The 26,425-nt window shown below is 37.7% G+C and overlaps 1 protein-coding gene across 1 annotated transcript in view; it reads right to left on the reverse strand.

Annotated features, from left to right (window-relative positions):
* The window catches only part of PDE11A (phosphodiesterase 11A), a 437,737-nt gene that overhangs the window by 245,504 nt on the left and 165,808 nt on the right, over window positions 1-26,425 (reverse strand). The window contains exon 5 of the mRNA XM_061202501.1: window positions 7,693-7,757. Coding sequence (XP_061058484.1) covers window positions 7,693-7,757 — 65 coding nt within the window. The remainder of the gene's footprint in view (window positions 1-7,692; window positions 7,758-26,425) is intronic.

Here is a 26,425-nt window from a genome sequence, read left to right on the forward strand (position 1 = left end):
TCAACTGATTAACAACCTTAATTACATCTGCAAAGTCTCTTTGGCCATGTAACGTAATGTATTCACGAGTATGACAACAGAGGGTGAAGGTAATGGGGGCCCAAATTCTGTCTACCACCTTTAGTTTGACTTTGTCATTTAAAATTGAATATGGTAGCCAGTTTTAACCATCTGATGTTATGCATGGCCTCATGTTGAAATGCTACGCTTTGTCATCTATGCTCTTGAGGATGATCAATTTAGCACACTTGGCATTGACAGGCATGTCAGAAGACACTGGAATTTTCTCAGCATTTCTTATATGACTAAATTCAGTTTCCTTTTTTCCTCAATTGAATCCCTTGTCACTGGAATTTAAGCAGCTTCCAAAACATTGGAAGTTTTTGACAAATTAATATACTATACTTTAATAACAGTTCTGCATCATGCATGAATTTGGTTACACTGGCCTCTTATTGTTTTGTAATTTCTTTCATTTGTTGTGAGTACTTTGTCAATTTTTCCTGCCTTTGGTGGCATCACTTGGCATGTAGTAAATGATCCTTTAGCATGTATTTTAGTAACAAAATATAGCACAGCTTCGTCTCCTTGTGAGTTTCTTCCTTGGTTGTAGCTTTGCAAGAACATATAGACATGTGGCCAGGTTTCTAACAATAAACATTTTCATCACTAGTATCAAATTTACATTTCACTTCTTGTTTCCATGTTTTTCTGCAAAATGGTACTTTTCATTTCAATGCTAAATCATAGTATAATCTTGTTGAAGACATTAAATAGCATCTAACTCAACTAAGGCCATGGTCTTAATAGAATGAGCATTAGATGGCTAAGAGAATTGCTTCCAGACATAAGCCTGCAGGAGCAGAGGTAGTACTGCCAGAAGTGCTGCAAATGTGTGCAAGTTACTTACCTCTCTGAGCCTCAGGATCCTCATTTGTAAAATAAGGACAATAACATGTAACTCATTGGGCATTTGTGAGACTAAGACAACATAAGTGTGATGGATACTAGACTTTCAGTGACAGTTAATTCTCTTTCCCTAATTAAAGTAGATATCACTATAATGCACAATAGTGGATGCACAGAATCACAGCTTCCTGGAACTTTGTTGCTGGAAGAGACATTTAGTAGACATTATCTATTTTATCTTCCTCATATTTTTTTTTGATTTGAATTTTATTGTATTTATTTATTTTTTATACTGCAGGTTCTTATTAGTTATCTATTTTATACATATTAGTGTATACATGTCAATCCCAATCTCCCAGTTCATCCCACCCTCCCTCACCCCCGGCTTTCCCCGCTTGGGGTCCAAACGCTTGTTCTCTATATCTGTGTCTCTATTTCTGCCTTGCAAACAGGTTCATCTGTACCATTTTTCTAGATTCCACATATATCTTCCTCATTTAATAACTGACTGTATTAGTCTCCTAGGGCTGCCATAACAAAGTGCTACAAACTTGGTGGCTTACAAGAGAAATGTATTCTCTCATAATTCTGGAGGCCAGAAGACCGAAATCAAGGTGTTGGCAGGGCCATGCTCCCTCCGAAGGCTCTAGGGAGACTCTTTCATTGGCTTTTCCAGGTTCTGATGGCTCCTGGTGTTCTTGGGCTTGTACTTATCACTCCAATATCTGCCTCTGTCTTCACATGGTCTTCTCCTTTGTGTCACTGTATGTCCTCTCCTCTTCTTATGAGGACACCAGTCATTGGATTTACTGCCCGTGGGGAAAATCCAGCATGTATATCCAGCATGATTTCATCTCAAGATCCTTAACTAACTGCATCTGCAAAGACCTTATTTCCAAACAAGGTCCCAGTCTAAGGTTTCAGATAGTCACGAATTTTGAGGGGACACTATTCAACCCACTACACTGGGGAAACAAGTTTTACTGAAATAACATTTAAAATTGAACAAATTTGTAACTTTGAATATTTCTATTTGAGCGTTAAAGATCTTATATTTTCTATCTCTATATTCTCAGCAGTAGCCTGTAAAAACATGCATTTTTGGTTTTACAAGATATGAGTGGCAACTGAAGACAGTAAGCTGAATAGCAAGCAAAGGACAAGCAGATGTAATATTTTAAAAGAGTGCACAACATACAGTTCACACAAATCCTTTAACTGCCCCACCCCTGGGAATTTCTCACTGGCCATGTTTTCCCACAAGTTTCAGCCTCTACCCATATTGCTCAGTTCCACGGGTTCTTTGTTTGCCTCTCCTTATTCCTTCATTTTTTCCTGAATTCTCTTCTTCTTGGACTCCTTTTAAATTCAAACCCCTGTATTAGTTTCCTGTCATCGTTGTAACACATTACCACAAACTTAAGTGACTTTAAACAGCACAAAGGTATTATCTTACAATTCTCTAGGGGAGAATTCCTTTCCTTGCCTTTTCCAACTTTTAGACATTGCCCACATTCCTTGGCTCATGTCTCCATTCCTCCACCTTCAAAGCCAGCAATGACAGGTTGAGTCTTTCTCAAACTGCATCACACTGACCTCTGCTGCTTTTTTTCTCTCTTTTATTATTTTTATACAGCAGGTTCTTATTAGTTATCTATTCTATACATATCAGTGCATATATGTCAATCCCAATCTCCCAGTTCATCCCACCACCACCCCCCTACCCCCTCTTTCCCCCCTTGGTGTCCATATATTTGCTCTCTAAATCTGTGTCTCCACCCCTGCCCTGCAAACAGGTTCATCTGTACCATTTTTCTAGATTCCACGTATATGCGTTAATATATATTTGTTTTTCTGTTTCTGACTTACTTCACTCTGTATGACAGTCTCTAGGTCCATCCATGTCTCTACAAATGACTCAGTTTCGTTCTTTTTTATGGCTGAGTAATATTCCATTGTATATATGCACCACAGCTTCTTTATCCATTCATCTGTCAATGGACACTTAGGTTGCTTCCATGACCTGGAGATTGTAAATAGTGCTGCAGTAAACATTGGGGTGCATGTGTCTTTTTGAATTATGGTTTTCTCTGGGTATATGCCCAGCAGTGGGATTGCTGGGTCATATGGTAGTTCTATTTTTAGTTTTTTAAGGAACCTCCATACTGTTCTCCATAGTGACTGTATCAATTTACATTCCCACCAACAGTGCAAGAGGGTTCCCTTTTCTCCACACCCTCTCCAGCATTTGTTGTTTGTAGATTTTCTGATGATGCCCATTCTAACTGGTGTGAGGTGATATCTCATTGTAGTTTTGACTTGCATTTCTCTAATAATTAGTGATGTTGAGCAGTTTTTCATGTGCTTCTTGGCCATCTGTATGTCTTCTTTGGAGAAATGTCTATTTAGGTCTTCTGCCCCTTTTTGGATTGGGTTGTTTGTTTTTTTAATATTGAGTTGCATGAGCTGTTTATATATTTTGGAGATTAATCCTTTGTCCGTTGATTTGTTTGCAAATATTTTCTCCCATTCTGAGGGTTGTCTTTTCGTCTTGTTTATGGTTTCCTTTGCTGTGCAAAAGCTTTGAAGTTTCATTAGGTCCCATTTGTTTATTTTTGTTTTTATTTCCATTACTCTAGGAGGTGGGTCAAAAAAGATCTTGCTGTGATTTATGTCAAGGAGTGTTCTGCCTATGTTTTCCTCTAAGAGTTTGATAGTGTCCGGTCTTACATTTAGGTCTTTAATCCATTTTGAGTTTATTTTTGTGTATGGTGTTAGGGAGTGTTCTAATTTCATTCTTTTACATGTAGCTGTCCAGTTTTCCCAGCACCACTTATTGAAGAGACTGTCTTTTCTCCATTGTATATCCTTGCCTCCTTTGTCATAGATTAGTTGACCGTAGGTGCGTGGGTTTATCTCTGGGCTTTCTATCCTGTTCCATTGATCTATATTTCTGTTTTTGTGCCAGTACCATACTGTCTTGATTACTGTAGCTTTGTAGTATAGTCTGAAGTCAGGGAGTCTGATTCCTCCAGCTCCATTTTTTTCCCTCAAGATTGCTTTGGCTATTCAGGGCCTTTTGTGTCTCCAAACAAATTTTAAGATTTTTTGTTCTAGTTCCGTAAAAAATGTCATTGGTAATTTGATAGGGATTGCATTGAATCTGTAGATTGCTTTGGGTAGTATAGTCATTTTCACAATATTGATTCTTCCAATCCAAGAACGTGGTATGTCTCTCCATCTGTCTGTGTCATCTTTGATTTCTTTCATCAGTGTCTTAACAGGTCTTTTGTCTCCTTAGGTAGGTTTATTGCTAGGTATTTTATTCTTTTTGTTGCAGTGGTGAATGGTATTGTTTCCTTGGATTTCTCTTTCTGATCTTTCATTGTTAGTATATAGGAATGCAAGAGATTTCTGTGCATTAATTTTGTATCCTGCAACTTTACCAAATTTACTGATTAGCTCTAGTAGTTTTCTGGTGGTATCTTTAGGATTCTCTATGTATAGTATCATGTCATCTGCAAACAGTGAAAGTTTTACTTCTTCATTTCCAGTTTGTATTCCTTTCATTTCTTTTTCTTCCCTGATTGCCATGGCTAGTGACCTCTGCTTCTGTCACCACATCTCCATTTATAAGGACCCTTCTGATTACATTGGACCCATCCAGATAATCCAGGATGATCTCCCCATCTCAAGATTCTTAATCAGATATGCAAAGTCCCTTTTGCCAGGGTTCCACAGATTAGGACCTGGATATCTTTGAGGGGGCATTACTCTGCCTACCATATACCCTCATCTTATCAAACAGAACATTTTAGCTCTCCACCCTCCAGGCTGACCTGCATGCTGAAAGACTCATTAAACAGAGATTCTTACCCTTTATTTAACTGCTCTGAGATTTCTAGCTTTATTTTTCTCCTCCCCTTCTAAGTCATACCAAATGAAAACTATAGTAAGAAGATGTTTTTTTAAAAAAGATTGTTCCCCTCTGAAATAAATTTTCTCCCCTCAACTCCCTTACTCCCAAAATGCTGAAATGGTTACAGTGCTTGGGTTTTAAACAATATATATTTCCATTATATTCCATTAAATGATTATGTGAAAATTCCCTTTAGTCAGTTGTTACCTTCTAGAAATTACAGACATTTGGCTTTTTTTTTTCTTTCTTCCTTTTTCTTTTTTTTTTTTAGCCTTAAGTAGCAGTGCTGAGAAAGTGCAATTTCCAAAGCATCCATATTTATACCTAGGAGATACATCAATAGAATCTGGCCAAATATATTTTAAACTAAATAAAAATTTCTAACTCTTAAGATGTCCATAAATGTTCTTTTATGAGTAAACAACAAAATTGGTTTTTAAAAAAGTCTTCAAGGACTGTCTATAAAAATCAGCAAGCTTTAAATCAAAGTTCATCAGAATTAAACTAATGCCCTGAAACATTGTTGCATGAAACCCTAGACATTATCTTCAAGAGCTATCCTACTAAAACTCTGAATGATGTCCAGAGGACTAAGGTATCCAATGGACATTATCTATAGAGAAGATGTTAAGTGATGAAGGTTAAAGGAAAGATTTATAACGTGTTGCGAGCAGGCTGTGAGTTGTAGACTCATAGCCTGTTTCAATGTCTCTTCCACGGCCACTGGCGAAGTAAATGCTAGAGCCACTTGTCTTTATTCCTTTAACTTCCAATAAATGACCAAGGATCCCACATCTACATGAGGAAAATTACTAGACAATACAGGAAAGGTCTTCTGAAATAAATGGACATTCTACATAAAGGCCACAAATAGAATGATGGAGAGTACTATCTCATAATGTCAAAGTTCAAAGGTACTTTTCAAATGTCTCTTTAAAGAAAATCTGACCTTTCTTTCTTTCTTTCTTTCTTTTTTATTATCAGAAGTTTGCCAAGAGCAGTATGGGCCTTGGGTCATTTCGTTTTGACATGGAAGTTCTCTCAGCATTAAAAATAATGAAATATTTAACTCTGCAGTGACCATGAGGACACATTCAGTAGTTAAAAAAAAACCAAAGAACAATATTAAAACATTAGGATTTCAAAGGAAGGCTTTTCCCCCTCATATATGAGAGAGAGAACCTATATGAGGCCATAACTAGCTAAAGGACTAAGTACAGATAGATATTTTTAAATGTATTTCATGTTATTTTACATGAAATTTTTAGGAAAATGGCTGAATACACCACTAGTAACTCTATGTCTAAATCTTTTTTGGGTATAGATTAGCTGACATTAAACATAGATGTGAACATACATTTTCACGAAAACAAAAACCTCTTACAAAAGACCTCGTTTCCCATTTTAAGGTATAATTTACAAACAGTAAAATCTATGCTTTTTAAGCGCATAGTTCTGCAAGTTTTGACAAATGCAGTTGTATAACTGCCACCACAAGCAAGACGGAGAACGGTTCCTTCACCACTCAAAATTCCCCTGTACCCCCTCATAGTAAACCCTTCTCTCTATCTCCATACCCTGGCAACTACTGATCTGCTTTCTGTTCCTATAATTTTGCCTTTTCAAGAATGCTCTACAACTGGAATTAGAAATGGACTCTATTAAATTTCATACACTTGATAAAAAGTGAAGCAACTAAAGTGCCCATTTTAATGTACTGATTTCTATTTTCTGAACTTAAAGGCAATAATAAGTACATAAAATCAAATTACCCTCAAATATTACATGTTGAAACAGGTATTACCCAAGGAGCCTTTTGAATATACAGATCTTTAGGACTTCACTTGCAACATATTGAATCAAAAGCACTCATGTGGGTCCTGAGAATTTAGTTTTTATTCAGTTCTCCAAGCTTGATTCTGATTGATCCAGCCAGATTGGGAAACAATCCAGCAGACATTCACTATATGAGATTAATTACCAGACTGTAAATTATGTGTGGCAATGGGATCAAAATTCAGAGATTGGGAGGGTTTTATGCAGGTGATCTTGTCCTGAGATGTGGCTACCATTTACTGGCTGCAGGGCCTTGAACAAGTCACTTAAACTCACTGAACCTTGGCTTTCTCCTCTGTCACGCATGGGTAATGATGCCTACTTCATCAGGTTATCTGGGGGGATTCAATGCATATAAAGCATTTAGAATAGTACCTGGCACACTCAGCATGGAATAAATGGAAGCTGCTTATCTAGCTGGTATTACCATCACTGGTATTGTCATCATTATCATCATCATGCTTTACTTGTCCTTCTCCATATTTCTGCATTTTGGTCAATTTCACTATTTTTTTAGCCCTTCTTCTAGAGGTGACCAAAGTAAAGAGAATCCATTTTTGTAGTAACCAAACTATTATTCAGGGTAGTGCAAAGCTAACAGAAATTCACTGATTGTCCCCAACCCTTACTTTCACCCTGCTACAGCCTCAAAGATACCAATGGGGACAAAAAGTGAATTACTAGAAACTCTTAGTCTTTTCCCCAAGGGGTATTGGTCAAACACAAGCAAACAAAAGGGAAGAAGACAAACGAGGGACCAGAATAAAGCAAAAAAAAAAAAAAGGTTATCTATGCAGTTATGGAATATCTAAAAATCGACTTTATTCATTAGCAGTGTTAGATGTATATACATGTATTTTTATGTATAGTTTTAACTTAAGCCCTGAAATACATAAGAGTGATGATATTTGGCTGCACTTGCTGATCTAAAGAAAGAAAAACTCTTATCCTCAGAAATTATGCAATGCTGCCAACACCACGGATCGAAGATGAGGATTAAAGACAAAACTGAAACTCATAAGCCCTACCTGTTCTCAGCATCGGCACTGCACTTTGGGGACAGCAATTCAAAGGATTTGGTAAACTTCACCACCTGTCGCACAGAAAGACAATAAATCCAAGTCAGTTAAAGCCTTCTCACAGTTTAAAATATTCCAATAAACATTTTTCATCTTTATAATGACTATTACAATAATTGGAGATTAAACAGATATTTTAAGTGGAGAAATCCCGAGGGATAAGAGAAAGTTTTATCCTACATTTTGTACTTTATTTCTTACATGGCATATATTGCCCAAGTTTTAATACATTTCTCAATATGTATATATTTTTACAATAAGGTGTAAAAATCCTGTGGTGGTCAGGCAAAGGGACATCTCATTTGAAAATAATTTTTTTACTGCCCTTTTAACAACCCAGTCACCATCCATGGAGAACCTGGTAGAGACAAAACATCTTTCAAAAGGTTGCCCTCCATCAACCCCAGGTTCCTGAAATTACCTCCCCTGGCTTATCACTGTCCTCAGGTGAATGTTTTTCTGTCACCTGCAAAGGGTAACGAAGAGGAAGACACTTAAGGTCATCCCTAGTGTGGACACTTCCTCCCTTACCTGCCCAGTGAAACTGGCACAATCAGTTCAAGATCCTGATCAAGACCTATTACACTGAAAGGTAATTTATAGGCACAGAAAATGCAAAGGCAGTTTTTCTTATCATTAGCTACTATTGAGTTCTTACTATAAACCAGGCCCTGCATCAGAAGCTTCTTTGACTATTTAATTTCCCTATTACAATTCTATGAAGTGGGGATTTTTATCTTCAGCATATAGATGAGGAAACCAACCCATAACTTTTAAGAAACTTACACTGTTTCACACAACTAAATGGGGCCACTGGGATTAAAGCAAGTTTGCATGACTCTAGAGTGTCAGTTTTTTCAACAAAGCTAAAAAAATTGAGTGGGAAAGGCACCATTTCTGGTCCTCTTTTGACAAGATATACCACATGATAGAAAAAGGAGGTCCTATACTGAAAGGAGTCATCTGAATGTCACTGGATGCTTCCAAGGTTGACATTTAGATTTGCCTTAGCCAGATGCAGTCATGCTTCAAAGGCCGTTTAAATTAACCACTTATAAGGAATTGACGGGCACTTGAGAAAATGACCTGGGAACTGGGAATAGATTAAATATTAAAACAGCTTTATCAGTGAGGTAATGAACCCATACTAAAAAAATGCAACATTAAGGAAAAGATAAAAGCCCATCACAAAGAAAACTGTGTGTGACTAGCAGGGCAGTGACAATAGCTCAACTAAAAGGAAGTACCCTTGACAACTATAGGACATATTTCATTTCATATTCTAATGTGAAATAAGCCTCTACAGAATTACTCATTGTGGCAAATTTTATTTTCCAGAGATGGCCACAGCAATATCTCCTATCCCACATTCTTCTCTACAATATGACCCTGCCAACTTCCTACCAAGTGGTAGGGTCTATGTTTCCTCCCCTTGAATCTAGGTGGGCTTCAGACCACTACAACAAATCGAATATATAGAAGAAAGGCTATGCACCTTCTGAAGTTGTCATAAAAGGCAATGCAGCTTCTGCCTCATCTGACTGGAATACTTGTGCCTGGAGCCCTGAGCTACCATGTCATAAGTCCAACTACCCTGAGGACACTATGCTGAAAGGGAGCCAACCATACAGAGGAGTCACATGTAGATGCTCTGGTCAGCAGCTCCAGTCTTTAAGCCCTCCCAGCCCAGGTGCCAGACATAAAAGCAAACAAACCTTCAGATGATTCTAGTTCCCAGCCATTAAGTCACCCCTGATCTCCAACAGTGGTTCCAGATATCCTGGAAAGAGGTAAAGCATCCTGGCTATTCCCTCTCCAAATTCCTGATCCACAGGATCAGGTTAAACCAACATGGTTGGTTTAAGCCTCTCAATGTTAGGCTTATTTGTTACACAGCAAAAGTAACTAGAACACTTATCTTAATTGAGAGCTTAAACAGAAACCAATCACTTAGAACACAGAAATCTTGATCTAGCTGCAATAATCTTGGGGTCTCACAAGGCCAACAAGCCACAAACAGACTCTTTGCTATCACCAAATAATAAATTCCTCAAACCATACCCTAAATAATTCTTAAAGTTAAAACAATAATAGGATAATAAGTAGAAGCATTTCATTTATGCTTGCAGAATGGGAAATTGTTACAGATTTTAAAAGAGAAAGTCATATCTCTACTCTGATCTCTCATTATTTGTGATTTCTTTCCATTATTTTGTTAGATGACAGTAAATTCTTCTACTTTTTAATCATGTTTTAGGCTGTTGCTATGAACTGAATGTTTGTGTCTCCCCAAAATTCGTATGTTGAAACCCTAATCCTCAATGTTATGGTATTTGGAGATGGGGCCTTTGAGAGGTTATTAGGTTGTGAGGGTGCAGCCTCATAAGGGGATTAGTACTTTTAAAAGAGACAGAGAGAGCTTGCTTCTTCTTCTCTTCTCTGCTATGTGAGGATACAACGAGAACATGGCCATCTACAAACCAGGAAGGGTGGCCACACCAAACACTGGATCTGCCAGTGTCTTGATCTTCGATTTCCCTTTCCCAGCCTCCAGAACTGGGAGAAATACATGTTTGTTATTTAAGCCACCCAGTCTATGATACATGTTTGTTATTTAAGCCACCTAGTTTGCGATAGCAGCTCAAACTGACTAAGACAACCATATCCTACCATTTTACTGCAAATCTGTATGAGGCATTTTGCATACATTATGACCAATCCTTTATGTACGTATCGATGCTTACAACATCCTGGCAAGGTAGGTATTATTATCCTCATTTTCCTGAAAGAAAATGAAAGCTTAGAGGGGTTAAGTGGTTTCCTGGAAACCATATAACCAAAACGTTACAGAATTGGGATTTGAACCATGTCGGTCTGATTCCACAGCTTCTAATTTCCCCACTACTCACTGCTTTCATAAACATGAGCAAGTAGCATTGAAAGAGAAAATTATTTGGACATGACTCCTTCAGAGCCAGAATACTTAGATAAATTCTGCCTTTATTTATTAATTCTATGAATATTTATTGAGTACCTACTATATACCTGAATCTGAATAAACATAGACTAAAAGTAACTTGAAGTAAAACACTTGATATAAAATAAATAAATAAATCAAGTTACCAATCAACTAATAATTGTTTTTGCATTTGGAAATCAAGAAAGATATAGCTTTTAATTTCCAGACTTGATAGATGAGATTAAACTCTCCAATATTACTAAGAATACTTTATTTGGCTTAATTTTCACTGCTGATTAGAATACTTTACAACTCTGAAAGGACAGATATTAATTTCTGAAAAACTGATATCCACTGGGTGGTAAAAGGGGGAGTAAGCCCCCTTGGTGGGGTTTTTGAGGATCACTCTAACACGGCCACAGAGATTACACTCAGAAACGCATGTGAAATTAAAGGGTTTATTATATTCACAGGTCCTAGAGAGGGGGGCACAGTATGCCCAAAGGACCACAGAAAGTCACCCAAAGCTCAAAGTTTGGTCACTGCAGGCAGGTAGACAGCAGAGCAAGGACCCACGGGTAAGTGACTTTATAGAGGGTCATAGGTAGGGTAACTTGTGGCACTCAGGAAGCATTCCCCTTGGGTAATTTGAATGTGGCTGGGTCTACATGGAAAGGAGACAAGGGGCAAAATGAGGAAGTCATCATGAGGCTTGTGGCTTGAGTACACATGTTGACGATGGGTAACCAGAAGTGGGCAATAACTAAGTAGAAGTTCAAAACAAGCAGGGCAAGTGCTGTCACTCAGGAAGCCACTGGGGCAACAAAGAATAGCTTGACATTACAAAAATTATTTTTGTCCTAGAGCAATGCAAATAAATTTTACCCAAGCAGAAATGTGAATGGCTTCTGTGCAGTAGAAAAGATAAGCCTATAATTACAATTTTATTGTCCTGGATGATGGTAAGCATTTTTAAACTCTAACCTAGCAATCTTGTGCCTGCATTCGTCCGGTGTCTGTTTTAGAACGGACTACTACCTTGCTGGCTTCTCTCATTAATGTGTTAACTACCTCTTTGATACTTGCTTGTTTTAGATTTGTGCAAGGGTTAGGTTTTTAACTTTTTGAAAACGGTTATTTGACACAACAAATATGTACTGAGTGTCTGTATGTGTCAAGTAGTGCAATCGGCACTGGGGCTACACAGTAAAAGTAAAAGAAAAAAAAAATCCCTGCATGCATGGAGCTTACTTTATGGTAGGGAGCTTAATTTGTCCTGGCTCATCAAAATTAGTGCTCCCTGGAATAAAAAGTGAACTTCTGCTCTCCATACCTTAAGAAATAAACCTGAAAAATATCTAGAGATTAAAAAAGAATAAAGATCTTTTAAGAATTAAAAAAAAAACCCTCTGAGGGATAGAAGAAATGGAACAGAAAATCCTGAAATCTTAAAGCTATATAACTTACAGCTCTAGAATCACAAATAGAATGGATAAGATAAACAAGTACCTCAGTGAAATGTCAGAATGTTTGAACTCTTGAAATGTAAGAGAGGACTTGTTAAAACTACCAAAAGGAAGAAATTCTTTTTTCTAAAATGTTTGAACTTTTTATTCTAACATAAATCACATGCTGAAAAGCAAAACAGGGTCAAATATTTTGTTTTATTTTATTTTTTGGTTTTAGTTTCTAAATTCCTTTTTAATGAGTAACAGGAAAGTCTAGGATTATGCATCTTTCAACTTTAGCACTCCATATCATGGAAAGTACTAGCTGTGTTCCCCAGTAAACCAGCCCATGGTGTCCTGATCAAAGTCAGATACTAGATTCATGAACCACAGTGTTGACCTTGTGTGTAGGAAGAAGTAAGCTTACCCAAAGAAAGGTCTGGCCTTTGCCCTTGTCTCCTGGGAGGTAACCTCTAAGCCCTTGGAATCTCCAGCCTGGATAAAAATGTCTTTGTTTACCTGGGTGCCTTGGGCCAGATAGTAACAATGTAACTTAGAGTGGTAGCTTTGAGCCACACCAACAATGTGATTTAGGGTGGAGCCTTTGGGTCACATGGTATCAGTTGACCTCTGGAGGGCAGGGAGACTGAGGGCATCTATGAGGGTGGCCAAATAGGTTTTAGTGATCAAGCCCCAACAAAGACCCTGGATGCCAAGGCTCAGGTGACCTTCCCTGGCTGGCAATACTTCATGCATTTTGAATACTTCATGCACACACAGTGATGTGTGCATCACTGCTGGGAGAAGTTAATGCTTTCCATGACTCCATGGAGAGAGGACAACTGGAAGCACCACTTTTGGAACATTGCTGGACTGCTCTCTCCCTTGGCTGACTTTAATTTGTATCTCTTCCCATAATAAACCATGACCATGTATATAACCGCTTTCAGTGAATTCTGTGAACCTTTCTAGCAAAATATTGAGTTTCAGAGTGGTCTTGGGAACTCTTGAACTTGTACTTGGTATCAGAAGTGAGGACAGTATTATAGACTATGTTCCCTAATTTCATACCTTGTATAATTCTTAGGTTCCCGTGTCTTTAGAAGAAAAATGAGGACAATGCTAATGTTGCCTTGTCTTTGGCTACATACTGATCATCCAATGTATATTAAGTACTGGACAGCATAGAGAGATAGAAAAGAAATAGTAAATAAGGTGTCCAACCTTTAAAGAATTAATATTTTAGAGAAGAAACATTTTTTAACTTAAGGGTCAGAAAAACTTTCTTAATCTGTTGATGTGTTCCTTTTACTAAACCAAAGGAATTATAAAGCCTATTCATTTTTTTCTTTTACCTTGGCTGTTGAGAAGCTCAGAGAAAAGCCTTAGGTTCAAAGTTGTATCATTTTTTGCAGCACAATTTGGTTTTGAGTTTGTTGATTTGATTTCGTTTTACTTACAACATCTACTTTCTCTTTCTTCCTTTTAATTTGAAAATTTGCCTTTCATTCTGCTATGTGTCTGGAATACAATAAGCACTCAGAAAATATTTGTTCAGTATGAATTTTTGTATTTTTGCTGAAGGGTGCCTTAAATGCTTTTGGCAATTAATTGAGTAAACGTGTAAACAAAAAGGGGATGAAGTACTTACATACTTGAAAAATGTATGAAGTATATAAAAATACTTTTACACATGAAATCACATATATTTGCTTATGTACAACTAATTACAGTTGAACAAAGCTATTATGGGCCATTAATTTGTGTAAAAGAGTATTTTTCAGAGGCATGGGAAAGGAATCTGGAATGGTGGGTAAGAGAAATACAACATTTAAGGGTCTACAGCTGATAGCAAACAATGTAAGAATAAAAGAGAAGCAAGCTTGAGTCCCACCAAGAGAGTGACAAAATATAAGCAGAGCAATGAAACTGTGAAGACAAACACACTGCTGACTGTAAGCCAGATAAGATCAACGAAGTGGCAAAACACTAGCCTTGGCTCCATAAGGTGCATAAAGTTAGTCTGGTTCCAAGCCATCAGACTATGAAGGGCTTCAAAAACATTCTAGAATAAATCTAAGATTGTCACAGAAATCCTAGTCTAAATCATATATTCAAGAACACAAGGTTGCTGGTGGAATCCCCCTACAGAGTCTCTGAATTTAGGGCAATCTGAGATTAGGCTCACAAGCAAATTAACCCTCAAAGTCACCAGAATATTGAGCCCTTAAGGCGACATACACATGGGCCTTGGTCCTTGAGGACAGCAAGGAACAGCAAAGAAGTATTACAGTTCTGGAGATGTAAACTATCTGCTTGCCTCCCATTCCTCCAGAGTGGGGTTGGGCAAAAAAACTCTGTAGGCCAAATTTGTCCCACCATCTGTTTTTATAAATAAAGTTTTATTTTAACAGAGCCCACTCATTCATTTAAATATTACCTATGGCTGCTTTTCGCCATGACAGTAGAGTTGAGTAGTTGTAATAGAGACCCTATGGGCCACAAAGCCTAAAATATTTACTAGCTGGCCCTTTGCAGAAAAAACTTGCTAACTTCTGGTCCAGAGAGATCTCTGAACCAAGTCAACTAGCTATTTTCTGCTAAACCGTTAATGGCTAATGATAGATTAAAGTATTCGTGTTCCCATGTAATTTATCTATAGTTCAGAAAGGAGATTCCTGGAGTCAAAATCTTCTCATCTAAAACAACACTGTAATGACAGAAATTTTAGGCACCAGGGCGAGTGATGGGGGGTATATCTGAGAACATGCATATGTCCCACTTGTCATGGGACCATCCCAGTCTAATAAAGCCTGTTGTCATGCAATAATTATTAAGAGTACCTCCTTGCACTCTCAAAAATATCTTTGTTTGAAAAGCAAAACTCTAGGCAGCCATGCCTCAAACAATTTATATTTTTAAAAGGAATTTATTAAAAATATAATGCATCCAGTGGAAAATTATTTATAGTCAGACACCTGGCTTAAAAAATGAAACAGCTAAAATTTTTTGATGCAATTTAATGGGATATATAGTGTCACTGAGGAGACTATGACCAATAAAAAATAGATGAAAGCACAAATAAATGAGAATAAAGTTCATGTTTTATTCTTGACTTGGACAAATTGAATGGTTCTTAGTTTCATTAATTTTTAAAAATTTATTCTCTAATTCCAATTCTGATTTTTATTATAGATGCACTAAATGAACATAGATTAAATAAATAAATACACACACATACACTAAGTAAAAAGAGAATCTTATACGAGAAATATCAGAAGTGGTTTATAGGTCAATGAAACTGAACAAATTGTTCCAAGCTCCTCTAGCTGTTGATCAGCCCTGGGCATTACACCCTGGGAAAGGTGGTACACACACCACAGGGAAGTAAACAAAATATCCCCAAGCATCTCTGACTGTTCTTCAGAAACGCTCCATGGGCAGAAGTCTTTTTGATTTGGATATTTATCAAGCACTAGTTGGTCTGGTTGCTCTCTGTTTTTTTAATTTAAAAACAACTTAAAAAACAAAAACTATGCTCAAATAGATATTCCTGCTACCAAGAAGAAAATAGGAATGATCTAATAAGTAATCACCATTTTTTGGGTTTGAGTTTTCTTAATTCCTATTTTTCCATAAGAGGACTAATATATAGGGCAAAAGAATGAATTAAATGGCCATTCACTGCCATCCTTCTTGATTAATTCCTCTCTTACACCGATGAGTAATTTACTCTAGTCATTTATTCACTCAATCAACATTTTCCAAATACTTAGGGTACCAGGCACTGTGACAGGGTCTGGAAATAACAAGAGGCATAAATCATGTCCTCTCCTTGTACTCACAACACAGTATGGAGGGAGAAACTGTTCACAAAGGTATAATCTCACCACAACATATGGTCAAAATTCTACAAGCACACAGAGGAGAGTGCTGAAGAAGTTTTCAGGTGAACTCTGTCCTAAAGGGGGAGCAGGCATGCTCTAGGCTGAAAAATGGGGAAAGTTTTCCAGGTTGAGGGACTAAATCAGTCAAGGTTTTGCCAGAAAACAGAGAGAACACTCCAAAATGGTTTAACTGAAAGTAATTCAACAAAGGGACTAGGTACAGAAGCATGGGCAAGATTAAAAGAAACCAATAAGGAATGGTGAGGTACCCAGGGAGTAGACATTTGGAAAGTCATTAACACCCCTAGGTCTGAGCGGACACAGGAGAGAGTTAGGGAGAGAAGGAGAGATGGAGGAAGGGAGGGGATAATGTTATTGGTGCCCCGGAGGAGCTGGGGCCGTGGAGAGGGGCCTTGGAAGAATTCAGCCACCTCTACAACTGACAGAGAAAGAACGAGGGGAATAACTACTCCCAGTAGCTCTCTCCTTCAGCTCTTAAATCTTCCGCTGCTTCCTCCCATTTGTCAAACGCAACTGAAAGCCAAAGGACAAGAAAGCCCAAGTGGCACAGCACATAGAAATCAGCCTTCAAAGGCACTTAGCTGAAGAAAGAAAAACCAACATGAGATGGGGGAATTGGGATTTGTAAAGAATAGTCAGTACAGAGGTGACAACGTTGAACTTTACCTAAGCCCTGCTCCCAAAAAAATGGTATAATGATGAAGAAATACCCCTATTGCTTTGTCTTCCAGATTTGGCTAACCTCAAAGAACCACCCTGCCCTAGAACATTCCAAACTAACACCTTTGTCCGCATGACTCCTCTGGGATGCACAAATGATGCAGTTAACTCCCTTGTCTACATGCTTCTGTAGGACCCCAGGCACCCTTTCTTTTCTTTGAGATGTTCCTCATAAATGAATGTTCTTCCTATTGCAATAGCCTATTGCAATAGACAGGGAGATGCATGTTTTAGAAAGATAACTAGAAGTAGTATTAAGAACTGACGAAAAGGAAGAGTGCCCTGTCTGCAAGTGAAGAAATGAGTGAAGAGGAAAATTTCCAAGCGAGAGACTAGTAAAGTCAGAGTAAAGAAAGTGGTAGAACGGGTGGGAGGGAGGGGCTAGAAATGATGCTTCAGCGTAGAGGCAACAGACCTTAGCAACAATTGAATGTAAATGGTAAGAAACACTCAGAGATTACTCTGTGGTTTTTAGCTTGAGTTACCCATTAACTGACATAGGAAACCTCAGAAGTGACAGGATGCGGTGGAGATGGACAGTGGGGACTAAAGTTCAGAAGTTGGAGACATATACACACATATACACACACACACACATACATATATATTCACATACCTATATACATATATTTAACATATATAAATGATTAATAATGTGAGTTAATATATTGACATATAATTACTAATAAAGTGAGTCAATATATGCAAATACATAATATGATATATTAATGATGAATGATGTGAGTATATACATATGTATATACATACATATACATAACAATGTTTGGGTAATTCTTGGAATTCTTTTAGATACCTTCTATTCTGCACTCTGGAAAAAGCACTTGGAATAAAAATCAAATAGAATTTAAGTTGGTTTCCTTACAGGGAGAAGGAAAATTAAAGAAAGTAGGATGGGGAAATGGAAGAGAAAGTGAAGTAGAAAGGAAAGCCTGAAGCAATTTTTACCATCCACTTAGGATAGTGGCTGTTTCAGAACAATCAGATGACAATTACTATCTCCATCTCTTCCTCTCAAGTGTTGGGTTCAGAAAGATCATCTAGTTTAATGGCTAAATTGTATGTGTATTCACATAAGAACCAAGAAGTTAAGGAACACATTAGAAAACAAGTGGAGTTTGTGCTTCATGGTTTAGAAAATAAACTCCAGAAACCAGTCTCATATTGATAAGCTCAGCTATAAAGTACTTCATGGAGTTCTGAACAACAAAATAGCTGCCAGCCATCAGGATAATCCATGAAAGAAGAACACATGTAAACACCAGTGCTGAGACAGCACCTCAGGACAGAAGATTAAAATGTCTTCATTCACGCTTTCCTCGACTAGGTGCAAAAAGAAATAGAGATAATAGTAAGTATATGAGCTAGAAAAGAGCTAAGAGAAGTGATAGGAATTGCTTAGACAGGTTCATGGAATGGAATAACATTAAGCAGGGAATATTCAGTTCAAAGGACTAAGTAGTCCCTAATGTTGACAGCAGCTAGCTATGGAACAATCTTTTTATTTTTTCAGTCTAGTGGAAAATACCACTAACAAAGTCACTTAAAATTGATTGACTGACAGAAAGAGAAAAACAAATACCGTAGGCTAACACATATATATGGAATCTGAAAAAAAAAAAAAAAAGGTTCTGATGAACCTAGGGGCAGGACAGGAATAAAGACGCAGACATAGAGAATGGACTTGAGGACACGGGGAGGGGGAAGGGTAAGCTGGGACGAAGTGAGAGAGTGGCATGGACATATACACACTACCAAATGCAAAACAGATAGCTAGTGGGAAGCAGCTGCATAGCACAGGGAGATCAGCTCGGTGCTTTGTGACCACCTAGAGGGGTGAGATAGGGAGGGTGGGAGGGAGATGCAAGAGGGAGGGGATATGAGGATATATGTATACATATAGCTGATTCACTTTGTTATACAGCAGAAACTAACACAACATTGTAAAGCAATTATACTCCAATAAAGGTGTTAAAAAAATTGACTGAAACACTAAAGAAAAGCAAAAGAGGGTAAAACATTAATTTTGGCAGGAGAGAGGGCTAGAAAGGCATTCCTCATTTCTATTTTTGGCATCCACGGAGTAAACTGATCAGTTTACACCTGACTGCCCAGTTTAAAGACCATGAATGCAGTCTTAACACTGAGTTAAAATCTTGATGAATCAAAGCTTCTACAACTAGATTTAAATGTTTTTTTCTCCCTCTTTCCCTCAAATGTAGAGAGGCCATGAAATACCATACATCTGCAATAACCAGCTTTTAAAAATATACAAATCATACACACACAAAAACCAGAACGTTTTGTTTCCAGGAATGATTCTAATAAAATAGAGAAAAGCAAAAGCTATTTTCAGAGGAGGGAAACTGAGCAAATTTTTTTTCCTGAAATGATACTTTTTTTCTGATTGTAAAAAGTAGTGTATGGAATGCCAATAAAGATGGTGCTATAAGTTCATGCTTTGATTCTTCTGTTCTCTTCCAAAAACAGAACAAAGATCGATAACTACAGAAAGAAAAAACCAGAAAGACATATAGAGGTTTAAAGGCAGAGAAAAGATAAGGGGAGGGGAGCAGAGGGGAGAGAAAAAATAAGATCTCTAAAAGCATAAGCCTGAATACTTAGACCTACTGTGCTCCAAGTCCAGAAACAGGCAAGGAGCAATGATTGGGATTTCAGCTTCTACTGGGGTTTGGGAACTAAAAGCATTCCCTTGAGACAGGTGGCCTAGCTTCACCCCCAGAAACTGAACCAAGCTGCTTCTGGTATAGTGTAATATTACCACACAGCCGGAGACCCAAGCCACCAATATAAGACCTGGTTCCTGACTAGGGGCCAAGGAGTTGTGCAAACTATTAGGCAGGGAGGGAAGAGTACAAGAGAGAATGAAAAAAAACAATGGCACAAACAAATAAAACACCCTCCCACTAAAATGAGCTCCAATCCCAAATTCAAAAACACATAAACAATTAGGATTAATACAGACAACTAAATCAACAACCTACAGAATTGGACAAGAAGATAGTATAAATCAGTTACGCTGAAGATTTGCACACACGTCTATCAGAGAATGATAGATAAAGAAGAAAAAAATATTGAGAATATAAATGATTTGAAGATCTTGGTCTTGACCATGGGTTTGGAGGGAAAGTCAGCTAGGAAAAAACGCTTTTGGAAAAAAAAGGCTTTCCTCCCTGAGAAAGAGAAGGATATGTAAAAAGACGTTTCCCTTCTTCTTCGGGGACACAGTTATAGGAATGACATGCTGCCTGGAGCTGTGCCAGCCTCTTGGACCATGAGGGTGAAAGCCAGCTGGTGAAGGCCAACCACTGAGACACGCACAGGAAAATGGACAGAGCCTGGATCATTGATTACATCATCTGCTGCTGCACCATCCCCAGAACCACCTCCTGCAGCCTTCCTGTCATGTTAAGATACAAACGTTCTTATTGTTTAAGCCATTTTCCCCTGTAGATTCTGTTACTTGCAGAAATCCCGCAAATCAATCTATCAATTAAAGCAATTTCAATCAAAATCTACACAGAGTTTTTCATGGAACTTGATATGCTGCTCTTAAAATTTATATGGAAGGGCAACAGGTTAAGAATAGGCAAGCCAATTTTAAAGAAGAACAACATTGAGGACTTGTCCTATCAAGTATCAAAGAGGATTATAAAATTACAGAAATTGAGAAAGTGTAATACTGGTGCAGAAATAGACAAATAGAGCAATGGGACAAAACAGTGAGCTCAGAAACAGACCCAGGTATATATGGAGACTTGATATAATTCAGAAAGTGGGAGGGGGGGGATAGTTCTGAGACAATTGGTTACACATATACAGCTTTACACTATACACAAAATAAAGTCTAGATGGATATAAAAGCCCATAAAAACCAGATGGATTAAAGAAAAGAGAGAATGTCATTATAACATGGAGGTAGATAAAGAATTTTTAAAAACAAAAACTGTAAGTCACAAATCAAAAAGGAAGATTGATAAGTTTGACACATTAAAATTAAAATATTCCATGCAACCAAGATCCCTGTTGAAAGAGGCATAGTGCTGAGTGGAAAGTCTTGGCTGTGTACGCCAAGACCGCAAGGCCCTGCTCTCTGTCTGGTTCATTTCTCAGGATTGTGTTCACAGGGAACATTTGAGCAATGAGGTATCATCTCTCCCCAGACAAACAGCAGGCTAGACACCACTCAGTGTAAAAGGGATCTAGTCTCCAAGCACAGTGTTCCTCTATAAGCATATGCTTACTGTTTTTTTGCCTTAGCTCTATATTCAATACTCAATACTACTCTTATTTATCATGTTTTTTCCATTGTTTGCTTGGCTTGATTTCAACCTCTCATATTTTTCAGGAAGGGCTTCTTGGAACTATGTTTCCTGCACTCTCCTTTGCATATTTAAAATGTCTATCTGTGGCTTACATAATTGAATATGAATTCTGCTGGATTTTAAATTGTAGAGTCATATTTTCTTTCTCTGAGGACTTGATAGCTATCACTATGTTGTCTCCTTGAACTGGAGAGTGCTACCAGGAAGACTAACACCAGAATGAATTTTCCTCCAATAGGTGACTTGATTTTGTCTAGATGCCCAAAGAATTTTTAAATTATCTTTGAAGTTCATTAGCACTGAATGTGTTTCAGTACTAAGCAGTGAGCATCAACTTTTCCTGAAATGATATGTTCTTTCAGTCTGTAAATTCAAGTTTGCCTTCATTTCAATAAAATGTCCTATTGTTATAATTTGACTTTGTTTCCTGTTTCATTTGTCATGTTCTCTTCAGAGATACCAATTACCCTTATTTTGGACTTCCTTTATTTTGACTCCATTTTAATCATTCTATCTTGTCTTTTTATTCTGTATTATTTTCCATTTCATTTCCAATTTTATCCTCCATGACCCTGAAAGTATTTTAGAAGTTCTTCTCTTCTTTTTTGATGTTTTTAATGTAATATTCAGTTCTGTATGGTTATATATTTTTCTTCTATTTCTTTCTAAGCTCTGCCAACTCAGTTTTCTTATCTATTAATATTTACTGCTTATCATTTATTCCTTGAGTCTTGTATCTCTTCTTTGAACACTTTTTTCCCCCCTGAGAGATCACACTATCTTTAATTTCATTTGATGGAAAACTGTTAGCAATTTTTCTGGGGTGTGTTCTTCATCTGGTTTTTGTTTTCACATTCCTTTCCTTCTTTTTTCTTGTGGTATCTTTGCATAAGCCCCATGCTGGTGACTTTTTGTTCTATGCTTATCTTTAAGTGAATAATGGAGGAGGGGTGACTTCAGGGGAGTGGATTAGGCTGACTGCATTTGAATTTTGGTCTATCGGCTTTGAGTGCTTTCTCACCACCACTCTCCTCTGGCAGCAATTTCAGCCCCTGCCTAGCAGAAGCCTCCCTTGCTTACTGTGAAGTCCCATATGACATAGATATTTTTGTGTGATGAAATTCTCTTCAGCTGACCAATATTAGCAGCTGCAGGGTGACTTGCCACTCACACTGTCAATTATCCTGACACACTGACAGCCTTGTTTCCAAGATGGCTTGTCTGCAAGTTTTCTTGTTCCACCCCACCTCTCCTGCCACTCTATGGCAGCAAGGAGGGCTCAAGAAACATCCCTGAGCCTGGCCAGGCACTCGCCCTTACTGCTCCAAGCAGGTATGTGCAACTTGTTCTGATGAACACTGTACTGTGCCCAAGATAGCTGGATGCAAGCAACCACACTCAGCTTTCTACTTCACCCCACCCAATTTTCACTGCATTGGGCAGCTCTCCCCCCATTATGTGCGGCATGGGTGGGGTGATGATTGGAAGCATAGGGTTATGAATGTTTCTTCTTTTGTGGATTATGGAGTTTTACTTCCTGCCTTTTTTGTTTGTTTGTTTGTTTGTTTTCAGGTTGGTCCTTAACTGGTAAAAGGTAATATAAATCCATTTAGCAGATCCTCTCTCCTGACACCTGACTTTCAAGTTCACTCTCTTACTGGAAGATCCAGTACCTGCCCTTTTTTCCCACGAGGTGATAAATTCCTGACTCTGCCTAAGAGAGAAGATACAAGGAAACATAACTCAAAGGGAGAAAATTTAAATTCCATCAATTTAATAGTTGTGAAAATATGATCTCATTTATGTACCCATATTTTGATAAAAATCACTTCCTTTTATATTTGTTTTTTCTCCTTTATTATTTGATTAAAAATATATCAAGGATATTGTTCCTATAAATATAGATCTACATCATTATTTTAAAGGACATATAGAATTTCATTATGTAAAACTTTGTTGATATTTGAGTTATAGTTTCACTACTGTAAATACTGCAGTAAACATTCTTATATACTGATTTTACTCTCTTCTCCATCTCTTTCGTTATGCTAAATTTTAAGAGGAAGAACTGCTGCGTGCAGAGGCTAGACCCTTTTAAAATTGAAATATTATTCACCAAACTTATATCCATAAAGGTTACCCCAATTTAAATTCTCATCATCAGTAATGATAATGTCCATTTTCTCATAACCACACTCATACTTGCTGTTATAATACTTTTAAATCTTTACCAGTCTGATGGCTGCAAAATCATAGAAGTGTTTTAATGTGCTTATATTCTCTAAGGAATTGCATGAATGTTTTAGAAAGCCTTTACCCACAGAATGACTATAAAACAATATTCACCAGTATTTTTACATTCTTTTTTTTAAACATTAAGTCTTTGATCCATCTGAAATTTATATGGACTTACAGAAATAAAGCAAAAAGGGGGGCAGCTCATCTTTCAATGTCATAAGAGAGTAAAGGCCACACAAGATTTATCTAGGGCAGAGAACTGAAAACTACTGCCTGCAGCCAAATATAGCTCACCACCTACTTTTTTTTTTTTAATATTTATTTATTTATTTATTTGGCTGCGCCAGGTCTTAGTTGTCACACGTGGGATCTCTGTTGCCACATGCGATCTTTGTTGCGGCATGCGGGACCTTTTAGTTGCGGCATGCATGTGGGATCTACTTCCCTGACCAGGGATCGAACCCAGGCCGCCTGCATTGGGAGTGTGGAGCCTTAACCATTGGACCACCTGGGAAGTCCCCCACCACCTATTTTTATAAATAATGTTTTATTGGAACATAGCCATACTAAGACTGCTTTCATGCTACCATGAGTAGCTACGACAGAGATCATGTGACTTGCAAAGCCTAAAAAATATACTATCTGAAAACTTACAGAAAATAATTTGCCAGCCTCGATCTAAGAAATGTACTAAGTCCCATCCTTGGTTACTACTTATTAAAGACTCCAGACTTAATAAAGTTACATGTTAATTTGTAGCTTTTTCTCTGATTAAAATTTCTATCCTATGGAAAAGATAACCTTAGAGATTACAGTTTATGGACTTGTTTTGTTTCTAAAAAGTTTTGTCTCTGAGAAATTTTATCCTAACATTGCCTATAAATACCTAACTTCTCAAATGCTCTTTGGACTGGTTTTAACGTCTTATTTGTTCCCTCATAAATTAATGAATTAAAAATAACCTTTGATGTGTATTTATTACATATTTACATGAAAGTCACAATTTTGCCTTATAGAAAATTATATTTTAACAAGTATGAGGTAAGAATCCAGCTTTTTGAATTTGTTTTTTCCTAAGTTGCCAGCTATTTGTTTCCAAAACATTTGTAGGACAATCCATCAATCTTCCCATCAATCTAATTTCAAATGCTTGCCTTGCCATATTTGTGTACTGAATATAAGATGATTGACTAGAGAATACAATTTGTATACTGATTATAAATTTCAAAGGCCACAGACATAGCTGTACAAAAAGTCACTTATGTTATTTTCCTGTAGCAACTGAATCTCTTCTTGAGCCCTAGTTCTGCTTGCTGACAGAAGACAAAAGAGACAATCCAATTAACTCAGCCACTTCAGATTTTCTCAGTTGTTTCAGAATTCAGTTCATTTAATACTGAAATTTTCACCAGGGTGATATGCAACTTTCTGGCTTCTTTGGAGCAAAGTAGCTGATCTATAGTCGCCCTCTCACCCAGGCTGGCCTCTAAGAGGCAAGACAGCCTCACTGATCTTCAGCCTAGTCATCCCTAACAGTGAATGTGCTTAAATATCTACACCTATAGCTCCCCAGGCCCAGGTCACATCCTCTATGCCTCCCTCGTCCTGACAGTTAGGCTTCTTTCTTCAGGTCCCAGCCCTCCCTCTGTTACCTTCTATCAGGAAATGGGAAAACTGTATTTGCCCCTCATGCTTTTGTGGGGCTCCGGCTGTCCCGTGGCTCCTCCCATATTGCCACCTCCAGTCTTCTTCCCTGTCGCGGGGTCTGGGGGAACTTTCAATCCCCACCCCACCCCTACCTCCACTATGAGTGGCCTTGAAGCTGGGCAGGGCTAGAAGAGCTGGGAAACCGCATTTCCTCTTCTCTCTAACTCTCCCACTTTAGTCCGGGCAACTCACGAATGGGAGAGTCTAGGGCTTCATCTATTCTCTTTCCAATCTACTGTTTTGGGTACAACGTTAGGCTCTGGTTCCTTCAAGTCTCTAAGAAAGCCTGGTTCTTGCCAATGAAAAAGTCTTGGTTTTTGAGAATAATAACTCTGTCATAACTTTTTAAAGCCCAGTTTGGCACTCACAAACCCAGAATGGAGTTCTTTGTCTCTGTATTCAGTGCAATCCCTTGCCTGAAACAACGTACCAGGCTAACTGGAGCGTTGGAGAGAGGGATGGAGAGTGATAGGTTTGCTGATGATAATAAAGAAAGAAAGGTCATAAGTAACAAGGGCAAGGCATGACTGAATTCTGGATTTGCTCAGTGACATTGAGAACTTACATGTATTCCTTTATAATTACAAAAGCATCTTTATTTTTTTTTTTGCAGTAAAAAAAAAAACAAACCCAAAACACTGTCATTTCAAGTCTGAAACTCTCTAGTCCTCCAACGCACTTTTGTTTCTCAGAAATAATTTTCTAAACTCTACAGGAAAGAGAACGGTCTTTACTAGCTTTTCACGTGTATAGGGGTCTTTGGACTCTATTTTGTTCAGTTGTTTCTTTATAAGGAACAAATCTCTAGTTTTATAATATATTTTAACAGCTTCACAGGCAAAACCCCATCCATTTTACATATTTGTTGCCTTTTAAAAATTTTTTCTGGCTACTTTTATATGTTTATTTTTCCATATGAACTTTTAAAAATTAAAAATCATGTTGTCAAGTTCCATCTTTGTTTTCTAATATTGGGATAGGAAACTAAGTGTGCTCTTAATCAGTAAAATAAAATCATGTAGCATTTACAGGTGTTGCTTAGGTTCCTCTATAATAATCATTCAAACCCCTCATTAAATCTAGATGACAAAGGTTTTTAATATCATTCCATCCATTCAGCATTCTGAGGTGAGCAGGAAGAAGTCCCAGCCAGAGAACTTTGACTCGGCATAATTTTCTGTTTGCTGTGCCAGCACCAGATTTTGGCATCTGGGGTCTTGAGTTGGCTTCTCCTCTTATACATGGAGTGACTGTATCTGATCTCCTGCCTATCATTTCTACCTGACAATCAGGGTAGTGCACAGAACAGCTATCCCTTTGAGTCTGAAGTTTCAACAA

This window comes from Eubalaena glacialis, chromosome 1 (assembly GCF_028564815.1).
Source record: "Eubalaena glacialis isolate mEubGla1 chromosome 1, mEubGla1.1.hap2.+ XY, whole genome shotgun sequence".
In the NCBI taxonomy this organism is placed as follows: Eukaryota; Metazoa; Chordata; class Mammalia; order Artiodactyla; family Balaenidae; genus Eubalaena; species Eubalaena glacialis.